General features: G+C 39.7%; 1 protein-coding gene across 1 annotated transcript; it reads left to right on the top strand.

The window, feature by feature from the left end:
- The first annotated feature begins 3,381 nt into the window (after positions 1-3,381).
- Positions 3,382-6,115, top strand: LOC143118637 (hemicentin-1-like). Its single transcript, XM_076279668.1, has 6 exons — positions 3,382-3,728; positions 3,918-4,002; positions 4,104-4,445; positions 5,351-5,581; positions 5,660-5,756; positions 5,854-6,115. Exons 2-6 carry the CDS (start codon positions 3,957-3,959, stop codon positions 5,879-5,881), a joined length of 744 nt encoding a protein of 247 aa, XP_076135783.1. The 5' UTR covers positions 3,382-3,728; positions 3,918-3,956; the 3' UTR covers positions 5,882-6,115.
- The last annotated feature ends 6,602 nt before the right edge of the window (positions 6,116-12,717 follow it).

Below are 12,717 nucleotides of genomic sequence, written 5' to 3'. Positions count from 1 at the left end.
TTGTGGCCAAAGTGACAGCTTGTAGCCCAACTGACGGACTCTGTACCAAATCTGGTCACAGAACAAAACAAGATCATTCTGCTCTAAAGCTGATGATGAATCTGGTTGGTGGTTTATCTTATCCTGTTTGTGTGTTGTCTTATTTTCAACTCTTTGGGTAATAATATCAACACTACATTAAGAGAGAGTCTGTGGGCAGAGAAGGCTGAATTACACGGTTGGTTGTATCTTTTAAATTCCTAACCTTAAACAACACATCCAAAAGAAATTGGATTAGACCATATTGTCTTTATGGAATATAATCCCTAACTATGTTTTCTCCAAAGTTGGTGAGTTGATGTGCAATTACAAAATGTAAATGTAATATAAAACCAGAATCAAGTTGTCAAACTCATAAACAAATGCTTTTGGCTTGGTCCCTCAATTTAAGTAAACTTTTAATCTGAATGGTAAAATGTACTGTACCTTGGAGGAAAGTGTGGTCCTTACCTTTCAAATACTTTGTTACTAAAGAGAGAGATGTTCTCTGTTAGCATCCCTAGCAAATACATTTGCTAACAGGCTAGTGTGGGTTCACCCAGGCTGATGTTAACATCAGAAAACAAGTTCAAATGTTCTGTTAATCTATTCTGTCATCTTTATGCAGGACATTGCATCTGATCGTTCTGTAAAAGCTCAGATGAAAGTGTTTCTGTTTTGGAAGTGTGTGCCCATCATGAAACACATGCTTAAAGGAACCGTATGTAAGAAATGTTTTTCAATTAATCATAAAATGGCCCTGATATGTCACTAGATATTAAGAAATCATGTTCATTTCAAATACTTATATCACTGACAACAGTAGTCCGGCCAGGATATTGTCATTTAAAAAGTGAAGTTGCAGCCCTCAACTGATGTTGATGTTGTGTTTTGTCATGTCATGTTGTGTTTTGGCCTGATGCGCCACCCTCCACCTATCTACTAATCACAAAGTCAGTAGTGTTTCGGCATCCAGGTTGGCAACCTCGAGTCAGGGAGGAGGGGGAGGGGATACACCGCTCTACAGTAATTTGAAAGTGATTACAGTACCAGTTTTGGCCACAATCTTACATATGGTTCCTTTAAGTGTCTGGTTAACCTTTATTATTTCTTACAATTAATTTTCATTTAAAATCTGTGAATGGCGTTCAGTGCTGGCAAATTAGCTTGCATTGAGTTATCTAAGACAACAAAAATGTAGATGCCTATTTAAAAACATAGGCAACAAATGAGTTTATTAACTTAAAACTAGCAAAACCATTTTTGTATGGTGCAGTCCACCACGAATAAGAATCCTGTGGGTGCCCCTGTTGCATAAGCAGAGGCCTGAGGGATGTTCCAGAAAGGAGGTTTAACTAACTCTCTGTCTAACCCTGATCTCTGGGTTGATTAATCCTCCTGAGATGGAAAACTCTGATGTTTCAGTTCCAAAACAGCTGATATGGGTTAGTTCAATCTTGTTCAGCCAGCATCCAGACCAACGGATACCTTGTCTTTGCTGCCCCTTGGTGCCGTGCACACAGTGCGAGATGCGCGTGGTAGCGGTGGCACTGGACACTTTGTTCCAGGTGCGTTTACAGTAGCATACTATTGACAAGTTAAAGGAGAATTCCGGTGTGATATTGACCTAAAGTGTGTTGAAACATGATACCGAGTGTGAACGTATGTCTCATAGCCCATCTCGGCTTGTCCCCTGCACTCCAAAATCTGGCGCTAGTTAGCCGATGCTACCAACAGCTTTTTCAATGGTGGTGCTTCGGCATCGGGCTAGCCATGTAAATAAATCACTGTTTTACACCATTTACGAGGCTCAATGTATCTCCACACTTCATTGGTAGACTTCCGAGGGCCCTGACATTTCAAACGAGACATTGAGAACTTTGAAAAAGCACTGGTAGTTTACTTACAAGACGATTTTGGAGTGCAGGGGACAAGCCGAGATGGCTATGAGACATACGTTCACACTCGGTATCATGTTTCAACACACTTTAGGTCAATATCACACCGGAATTCTCCTTAACAAGGCCGATGAGCTGTGATTAAAAACCACCCAAAATACGGGATGTCCCGCACTACGGGAGGGTTGGCAACCTTAGTTCTGGCTGGCTTGTCATTTTTGATAATTGATAGCTAGTTTTTAATATAAGGTTCCCTCTAGCCCAGAGGTGGGCAAACTATAGATCCACCAGCTGAATCCGTCCGCCACGCACTTTAAACTGGCCCGCCAGTATCATAGGCTGCTCGCTATATTTTTCCTGCATAGTAGGGATAGAGAGAGTGAATGGTTTTGACTGGCTTGTCATTGTTAATAATTGATATCTACTTTTCTAGAAGGTTCCGTCTAGCCTACTGGCCTGTTATAAACTGTGAAAGCCAGGGCATTTCGACATTTTGGCTGCACTCACTGTGATTTGGAAAATGAACAAAAATATAATGTGGTCTATGCCTTTGTGTAATGGGACTGGTGAGTCGTGAAGTCTTCAATAATTCGTTTCCCATGAAGTACAGTATGCCGATTTAACACATTCCACTCAGGTACTGTAGTGGCTACCAGGCTCATATATCACTTTTAATTGCAAACAGAACATGTCTAGCTAGCTGTTTATACCAACTTAATATCACGCCTAGCCTACTGCTAATATTGTGCTAAATGTGGCACAAACAATGTTAGAGTTTGTTGACTAGCCATAGGCTAGTATTTCAATGGAGCTGGCAAAAAGACCATTATGAGAGTTGTGTAGACGATCTTAAAGTGACAGCGCACCATTTATAAATGAGTTAAACGGCATCAAATTAGTAGTATTTCTTAGGAAATCAATATTTTAAAGTAAAATGACTCATTATTATCATTTAAATATTACTATATAATTGTATTTATTTATTTATTTATTGGGGGGGCCAGCAGCGGCACTGGTTTTATTTGTTATTTAATACTACTTTTACATGTGACTGTTGTGATACTGCTGTTTTATGAAAATTGTATTGTGTATTGTAAGTACTTTTCCACATGGGTACCGTTAATTAATGGTGGTTTAGCTTAAAATAGTAAACTATGCCTAAGTGTAGTATTTTTACAGTGGAGGCACCGCGCTATCGAATGTAATTATTTATTATCTCCTAATTTTTAGCCTACTGGTATACAGGAATTCAGCCAGCCGGTTCATCATTCCACCGCTGAGAGCTCAGGATCATGTTGCGCCACTGTTTTATGTTTATACTGACAGCCCATAAGAAGGGGTTACATCTGTCTCTCCTTCCTTCCTCCATCCTGCTATTGTTAGGGTTAGGAGGGGTTATGGCAGGAGGACAGGATGGGAGGCATGGAGGGAGGGGGAACAAAAACAAATGATCTGCAGCCTGATCTGGGTTTGTTATGTTCATCGAGTCTTACATCATTTCTTACTGGAATGGGAAACCCAGAAATTCCCTTTTTCCTCAGGGTTAACTAATTCAGATTTTTAGGACCCGCTTTCTGGAATGTTGCTGCAAGTGATTTTGTTATTATATTGTGTTGGCTCTTTTGTTGCCCATGTTGAGGGGAGATCAAAGAAGCGTAATTATATGGTAGTGGATAATTGCCTATAGGGTTGTGCTTCCGTAGTTGCAGGGGCAGAACATTTTTAAGTTGCCAGACTTTTGTAAACGCTAGGCTGGGCAGGCACGCCCTTTCATTTGCTTGAGGAACAGCTATCCGGACAGTGTTGAGCTGAGTAAGAGAAACTTCTTTCATTCTCATAGAACATTTTATGTCTGTTTATTTATGGTTCTATAGAATCTGTTTAACACAGTTGGCATCAAGCCAAACATAACAACATAACTACAGATAACAAATCCACAACAGTATGCTACATATTTTACTAAATACTAATTTTGTATGAATTAAACTGCTTTATTCTTAGAGTGGTCACAGAAAGAAACACAACAGGTCAACTTTAAAGATGAGGATGAATCTAAAATGGAATGCTTGTTCTATCGTGGCTATGTGTAAGTCTCATTTTATGTTCACATTTTCAGTTTAACGGTTAAGCCTAATAAATGACCTGTTGATAACAATCCGATTCAGCCCCTTGTCATGTCCTCCACAGGGGTGCATATGGCCCAGGGCTTATCAGTACACTTCACAAATCCACATCCATTCCATGTTGCTCTGGGGAGGGAGCTTGTACTGGAGGCTTTCATAGAGAAGATTCCTGTTGAAAAGATCTTCATGGTGGCGTGGGAGTGCAATACTGCCGCAGGGTCCAGAAGACTGGCCACCTGGCAGGGCGACCCTGTTAAAACGCAAGACCCCAGAATCAGTATAGAGAAGGGAGGAGCTACTCTGAAGATCTCTGGTGTTCGGGACTCGGACTTTGGCCGCTACACTATCACTGTCACAGACCAAGACGGGACACAAACATTTTCGGAAAAAGACGTTAGCAAAAGCGGTAAGGTGGATTCTCTCTGTGCAGCATTCAGCTGTGGAGGATGGTTGTAAAAATAGAAGCTTCTTACTGGTTCAGCAGCATATTTTGCATTGATAGTCATCAAACACAAAGGCTGGCCTATTTAAAATGCTACTGCTACTGTCAAGTCATACTGGTTTCATAACTGGTTTCTTCCAACATGGTGCCATTATCATACAGTATATTTCTGGGTGCATTCACTGATGCTGTAAATGTTATAGGCTACACACTTCACACTAGTTCAGCAACTAAATTGGGTATTGCTGCCCACAATCATCACATGCAGTAAAAGTTCTATCTTAACTGTAAGTAGGCAACATGTACTGTATAACGTGCATCTGTCTCCTTCATTTTCATGCTGCATGTAAATGAGCTTTTGCATATCTGTTATCAACAGACATCATCAGAGGTAAGGTCTTTGCATAGTCGTGGGAAGTGGGGGAGCACTGCAAGCCTGTTAGAAAAGCAGACATCAAAGCACCCCTTGGAAGATGACAAAATATGTAATAATAAAATACATTTATAAACGTACTAAAACATTAAAAATATATATATAAAAAAATGTGATACCCAAATCCAACCCCAATCCTCTTCCCACAGCTCTGGGTCTTTGAATTGTATTTTGCTCGTTAAATTCAATGTGCAGGAGTTCTTTGTTCAATCAACAACTTCATAAAATAAAGAAACTTTCTCACAGTTCAAAATGTATTATACTGCTTTGTGTAAGCAAGCATGAAGTTAACAGAGTTTTAGTCAACAGCTTCTGCTGTGTCATTGGATTAAAAACAGCTCAGAGCAAAATATTAGTAGACAAAAAGTAGGAAAGCTTATTGTCTCTCTCTCTCTCTCTCTCTCTGCCTACATGTGCATGTGCCCCCCTCCCTCAGAGGAGCCTCCAAAGGCGTCTGTTGAACTCCGGTGTGACGTGTCTAGCGAGAGAGCCCAGTGGGACAGTCCTGTGATCACATGGCTGGTTGACGGTGTGGAGATGACCAATGAGACGGCTAATATATCTGATGCAGGTAGCAAACTCCACCTGCAGGAGGCAAAAGGCCATAACTACACCTGCATCAGTAACAGCAGCTTGGGAATCAGTGTGGCTCATTTCATCATAACAGGTAAAAAAATTAAAATGGCCAATTTCAGAAAATAGCAGTGCATCAGTGTTGTGTAATTTGCATTTCTAAATTCCTCAGAGTATGACAAACCACAACACCGCACCGCGGCGATCTCAATCGTCTTAGGGGTTGTTTTGTCCATTGTGCTGCTTGCAATAGGGATACTTTGGTATCTGTAAGTAAGATTACAGAAATTGCAATATTCTTACATAAATGACATATCAGAAGAAATTTACTATTCATATTTTTTCATGTAATTTTACTTCTTCTAGGTCTAGGAGACGAAAACAACTGATCTGAACCCACAACTTTTCTGGCTACTGCACCTTCACTATAGCACTATACAGCAGGACATTACGGGTCTATGTTTACCTCAAGACACAATTGTGACATGTTATATGAATGGGCTGTGGCTCAGGTGGCAGCACCGCACCACATTTAGCTGATACCGTTATCCAGAGTGAATGTTTACTAATCTATTTGTATTTGTTTATAGCACTCTTCATTTCAATAAGTAAAACTTAACTTAATATATTTGTAACTATTTGTCATTATTTGTAATACCCATGTTTCTGTTTAAGAAATCTATTAAATAGTTTCTATTCAGGCATAGACTGGCACATCAACCCACAATGATTATCTTTATTACTTTTATTTTCTTAACACAGTTTTTATGCTTTAGCACAGTGGTCCCCAAACTACGCCCCCCCCCCCCCAAAAAAAAAAAAAAACATGTCCGCGGTATATAGCATCCGGCCCGCACGGGAGTACGACATCGTCAAACTATAACCTCCGTAATTTCCCCCATTCATTCTCTATGGCGAGTCTTAACAGTACACATGTAATACTCTTTTTGTCCACTGGTGGTTGTTTTGGCGCTGTTTCGCATTTGCCATCGAAAACGGAATGAAATGTAGGCCTACCTGCAAAGAGGCCTATGCTGACTGCATCAGTGCTAAAACTATTCTAAAAGTTTATCAATTAATTGTTAATAACTAACTAACTTCTATTCAAGTCATATTTCTGGGACTTTCTGGGATAATTATTTCTATTTTTTATTCACTCGTTCAAATGTTTATATCGATACAAAGAGTTCACAAAGTTTTCATCAGGTGAGTGAAAGTTAGAATGGTGGTCATTTCAGACCACTTCACGACTTTAAATTATTTGTAGAAAATTCACAACTTGAGCTGTATATGCAAAGACAGAGTTCAGAGTTCACACATTTTACACAAAATATACTTTTGGGACTCCCTGCTAATACTTTTGGGAATGCAAAAGTCTTTTTATTAGTATTATTTAATTTGAGCTACATTTTACACTGACATGGCATGATGGCATTATAAAAACAGCAATCCCTGCTGAAAAAAACAGCCTGACCAGCTAAAGGTGGTTTGCTGGTTGACCAGCTTGTTGACCAGTTTGTTTGACCACCCTATGATGGTTGACCAGCTAGACCAGCTGGTTTTCCCAGCTTATGATGGTAATTCAGCTGGTTTTGCTTGTCGTACCACCTCAAGCTGGTCATTTTAGCTGGTGTTGCTGGTCTACACTGCTGGTTTAACTGGCCGTGCCAGCTTATGTTGGTCAAACCAGCATGACCATCTTACACCAACAATGTCAAGCTTGGCAGGCTGGTCACCAGCATGACCATCTTGCACCAGCTGTATCCCACACGACAGGCTGGTCAAACCAGCATGACCAGCTTCCTCAGATGGTCACGCCAGCATATCGAGCTGGTGGCCCAACCAGCTACACCAGCAAAGACCAGCAAGAGCTGGAAGAAAACCAACAAAGACCAGCTAAAATCAGCTACCAGCATTAACAGCATTTAATTACCTGCTCTGTACAGTATATTTGTCAGGATTCTGCCTTGATGGAGTGACTTTGTGCCACCCAGGTGGCTATTTTGTGTAGTGTCCTGTGTGTCCTGTGTTTGCTGTGTGTCCTGTGTTTGCCTGTGTGTCCTGTAGTGTCCTGTAGTGTCCTGTGTGTCCTGTGTTTGCTGTGTGTCCTGTGTTTGCCTGTGTGTCCTGTAGTGTGCTGTGTGTCCTGTGTTTGCTGTGTGTCCTGTGTTTGCCTGTGTGTCCTGTAGTGTGATGTGTGTCCTGTGTTTGCTGTGTGTCCTGTAGTGTCCTGTAGTGTCCTGTAGTGTGCTGTGTGTCCTGTAGTGTGCTGTGTGTCCTGTGTGTCCTGTAGTGTGCTGTGTGTCCTGTGTTTGCTGTGTGTCCTGTAGTGTCCTGTAGTGTCCTGTGTGTCCTGTAGTGTGCTGTGTGTCCTGTAGTGTGCTGTGTGTCCTGTGTGTCCTGTAGTGTGCTGTGTGTCCTGTAGTGTGCTGTAGTGTCCTGTAGTGTCCTGTAGTGTGCTGTAGTGTCCTGTGTGTCCTGTAGTGTCCTGTGTGTCCTGTAGTGTGCTGTGTGTCCTGTGTGTCCTGTAGTGTCCTGTAGTGTGCTGTGTGTCCTGTAGTGTGCTGTGTGTCCTGTGTGTCCTGTAGTGTGCTGTAGTGTCCTGTGTGTCCTGTAGTGTCCTGTAGTGTGCTGTGTGTCCTGTAGTGTGCTGTGTGTCCTGTAGTGTGCTGTGTTTGCCTGGTTCCCCATTTGCTTTGTGTTTTCCTGCCTGTCACCCGTCTCTGCCCATCTCCGTGTTTAGATTGGATATGTGCAGCAAACAAGTGACTCTCTTACTCTTCCATTGACTTCCATTGTATTAAAAGAGCACCACATGTGGTGCAAAGTGGTACTGCAGATCCAGTACAAATTCAGTGGATTTATAGACAATATTTAAAAAAAATCTTATCTCAATGAAGAAACTCAGCAACAAGCCCAAATTTTGGGCAGATGATCCTCACATACAGAATGATATATGGTAAAATTAAAAAAAAATCCTGTTAACTGTCCACGTGGTGAAATGAGAAGATGAAAACAGGCTTTTTGAAAATCAAGCCCAATTTAAAAAAAATGCTCTGAAAATATGAACATGATAACAACCAAAGTTAATGCATGGACAGGACCTTATAATACTTATATGTGTAGGAAAAAAATCTGATGAATTTGTGTCACATACTTTTTGAATGAGAAGCCCTCAAAGGTGATGTCTTTTCACATTATGAATTTATAGCCTTTTTCAGAGCTTTGCAGAGGGGAAAGTATACAAGATACGTCTAATCCGATTGGATATTTTAATTCAACAGGAAAATGTACTTCTATTCACATAGTTTCACTAATGTGTGTGAAATACCAAAAGAGCCAATAATGCTGGAAGTTGACCAAAAAGGATTGTTCACCACAATGCTTAAAATGACTTGAAGTTTCAAAGGGCTGTAGTTTTGCAACGATTAGTTATACAGATATACTATTTAGGATCTATGCATGGATTTGGTCTACAAACACCTGTGATTTTTTTCAGATTTTTTCGGAGAGGGTCACCTGCCAAATTGCGCTGAAATTGGGTGATTTCACACGGAATGACCCTTATGCCTTTGAGATTTCTGAGCGAAATCGCTGAAACGTCTGATTGGGAGGCACTCTCGTGATCCCATGTATTAAACAGTAGGCCTACATCACATCCCTGCAAAGTTTATTTCAAAAATATTTCCCAACCAGCAGTGCTCAGTATGACTGGATTATGGATCCATTTAATGCAGCATGTTGGTATTTCATTGAATATATTGTACAATGCTGTAAAATGGCCTATGCCTATGTTGCTGGAAAACAGAAATATGTGTGTTGTATTTATTGTATTTATTTATTATTATATTTGCAGCACAAGCTGATTTTAACTCTGTTGAAGAGGATATATTTAGAACTTGTCATTATTTCAATAAATTTGACAATTTTAAGCTTGACCTACCACTTTCTTAGAGCGATGAGGGACAGGTGGGGCTCGAGAATGCCCCCTCGATCAAAGTGGGGAATGAAAGAAAAAGTTTGAGAACCACTGATCTAGTTCGTTAACTACCACAGTCACGAGTTGGGTCGCGATAGTCTGTCATTTTTAAAAAGTGGGTCCCCAGAAAAAAAGGTTTGAGAAACACTGCATTAGTCAAGTCAAGTCAAGTTTATTTATATAGCGCATTTCATACACAGAGGTCATTCAATGTGCTTTACATAAACAAAACCAAACAATAATAACAAATAAAAAGGGCAATATAGTCAAAGAATAGTTAAAAGGTAAAGATCATAATAAAAAGAAAACATAAAACACAAGGTAAAATAATTTAAAAATAAAGGATAATTAGTAAGCAAAAAACAAAGGCAAAAGTAGTAAAAAAAAAAGTAATAAAAGATAAAGTAGAATAATTATCAAGGCAGATTCAGAATTTGTAACTTGGCACAGTTAGCAGAAAGCATCTGAGAACAGTTTGGTCTTAAGTCTAGATTTAAAACTGGCTACAGTTGGGGCCTTTTTAATGTCATCCGAAAGTTGATTCCACAGCTGAGCCGCATAGCAGCTAAAAGCTGCTTCACCATGTTTAGTTCTAACAGTAGGTTTTACTAGCAGGTTTTTCACCTGGGACCTGAGAGGACGCGAAGGTGTGTACTGCTGAAGCATGTCTGACAGGTATTTAGGTCCTGCTCCATTTACTGATTTATAAACAAGCAATAGAGCTTTAAAGTCAATTCTGTGACTTACTGGAAGCCAGTGCAAGGACTTAAGAAGTAATGTGCAAGGACTTAAGAAGTAATGTGGTCAGTTCTTTTAGTTTTTGTTAGAATCCTAGCTGCTGCATTTTGTATCATCTGAAGCTGTTTAATAGTCTTTTTAGGAAGGCCTGTGAACAGTCCATTGCAGTAATCAACCCTGCTGGAGATAAATGCATGAATGAGTTTTTCTAAGTCATATTTTGACATCAGCCCTCTGAGTCTGGCAATATTTTTGAGGTGGTAAAAAGCTGATTTAGTTGTCGCTTTCATGTGGCTGTTGAAATTTAGATCACTGTCAATTAACCCTTAGAACCCTAAGCTGTTTTTAGGGCATTTTCACTACCTTTATTCATAAGGATTTATTCTGGTCATTGTGAGTGCCACACACACATATTATATATTGTTTTTTTCAGCAGAGTCTAGGCTATCCAGATCTGCCATCATTTCATGTATTAGTACTAGCATTTTTAAAGAATTAAAATATAAAAATCATATTATAAAAATTCTTATATTTTGACCTGTATCTCACCACAGCAAGCTCATAGCTCTACATGCATTTAATGTGTGTGTAGGGCAGACTGTCCTGAAACGGGCAATATAATTGCCATGTTGGAGGGATACTCTGGGGCTGAGCAATTTACAGAAATATGTGGTGTGTGATTTACGGAAATAAATGCCATTTTTTATTTAGCGTTGAAAAATGACCATTCTGCGCTCCATATCTGTGACACGAACTGATCTGACCTGACTTGACCCAAGTTTGCCTGTTAGCATGTGTGACTATGGTGTATGCACTCATGATGATTCTCAACTTTTTACTGCATTGCCATGAACAAAGTAAAGGCAAAAAAGGTGTTTCTTTGTAGAACAAATTGGGATGCAATGTGAGCCTTGAATTGGATGTCATGCAGGAATTTGCTAGGATCTCAAAACCGGATTATGAACATGCTTTGACATAGAGAAACACACGATAGCGTTGGATTATAAACATGCTTTGCAACAACAAGAGAAAAACGTGGGGTAAGTCCAGCTATATGAAGTTATTATTTTGCTGTCACTTCGTCTGTTTTATAACCCAGAAGGATGTATTTGGTATCAAATGATAGCTCTGTGTATCCTCTTTTATCTAACATACGTGGCATATATATCCGATCACGGGTCGTGAGTAATTACTCCGAGAGTAATGGGTGTGCAGTGTTGGTTTGTGTACATGAAGTTAATATTTTGCAGTCACTTCGTCTGTTTTTATAAGCCAGAAAGATCGATATCCATGGTACCAATGGATAGCCCTTTCATCTGATATGCTTGCCATATCTATGCGATCACGGGTTCGCGAGTAATTCAAACGAAAGTAATGGGTGCGCAGGTGAACGCAGAGAAGTATAGACTGTAAATATGATGCAATTTGATTTAATTTCATGATTTTTTTAAATTTTCATACTTGATCGTACAGACAAGTGCGTAGTCTCTTTGGAAAGCCCCACTTCTTCTCTGTCAGGCAATAAAGGTTTTTATCTCGTTGCGATAAACAGTCGCGGAGCAATGTAACAGAGAAGAAAGGGTGTGTTTTTTGACGCACTTTGCGTCAATCGGGTTCTAAGGGTTAATACACCAAGATTTTTAACTGTATCCTTTGCCTTCAACCCTTTTGTGTCAAGGAGACTGGCAACCCTAAGTCTTTCCTCCTTTTTACCAAATATAATTACTTCAGTTTTTTCTTTGTTCAGCTGAAGAAAATTTTGAGACATCCAGGTGTTGATTTGTTCTATACACTGACACATAGATTCAAGAGGACCATAGTCGTTTGGTGACAGAGCTAAGTAAATTTGTGTGTCATCTGCATAGCTATGATATGAAATCAAGTTATTTTGGATGATTTGTCCAAGTGGGAGCATATAGAGGTTGAATAATAGTGGCCCTAAGATCGACCCCTGGGGAACACCACAGGTCAAGGACGTTGGTGTTGAGGTACAGTTTCCAATGGCAACAAACAGAGTGTCTAAGACACATGTGGAAGAGCTGAGATTCTGTACCGTTTTTTTAAGTGTTTCGTAGTCTATCAAGCTGAACTCTGACATTAAGTTTAGTTTCCCTCTGTTTGTTGCTGGAAGTTCAGGTTGTTGAATTTGTAATTGAGCAGATATGTTGAGTCTGATTTTGTCAATTTTACCTTTAAAAAAAGATGAAAACTCATTGCATTTATTAGTTGAGAGAAGTTCAGGTGCTAATTGTGAGGGGGGATTTGTTAATTTATCAACAGTTGAAAATAGAATACGAGTGTTATTTAAACTTCTATTGATAATGTTAGAAAAAAAGGACTGTCTTGCTTTGCATATTTCAGAGTTATATGTGCGGAGCATCTCTTTATGGATTTCATAGTGGATCTGAAGTTTGTATTTACGCCATTTTCTTTCAGTCTTCCTACACTCTCTTTTTAGAAGTTTAACTGCTGGATTTTGCCTCCATGGTGCTTTCTGTTTGTCCTTAACTTTC

This window comes from Alosa pseudoharengus, unplaced genomic scaffold (genome assembly GCF_046254945.1).
Source record: "Alosa pseudoharengus isolate Yale_2024_CS ecotype anadromous, Long Island Sound unplaced genomic scaffold, YU_APseudo_1.1 YU_APseudo_1.1_scf_12, whole genome shotgun sequence".
Lineage (NCBI taxonomy): Eukaryota > Metazoa > Chordata > Actinopteri > Clupeiformes > Clupeidae > Alosa > Alosa pseudoharengus.
The sequence above is the reverse complement of the archived record's forward strand: the minus strand, read 5'-3'. Positions and strand labels throughout refer to the sequence as shown.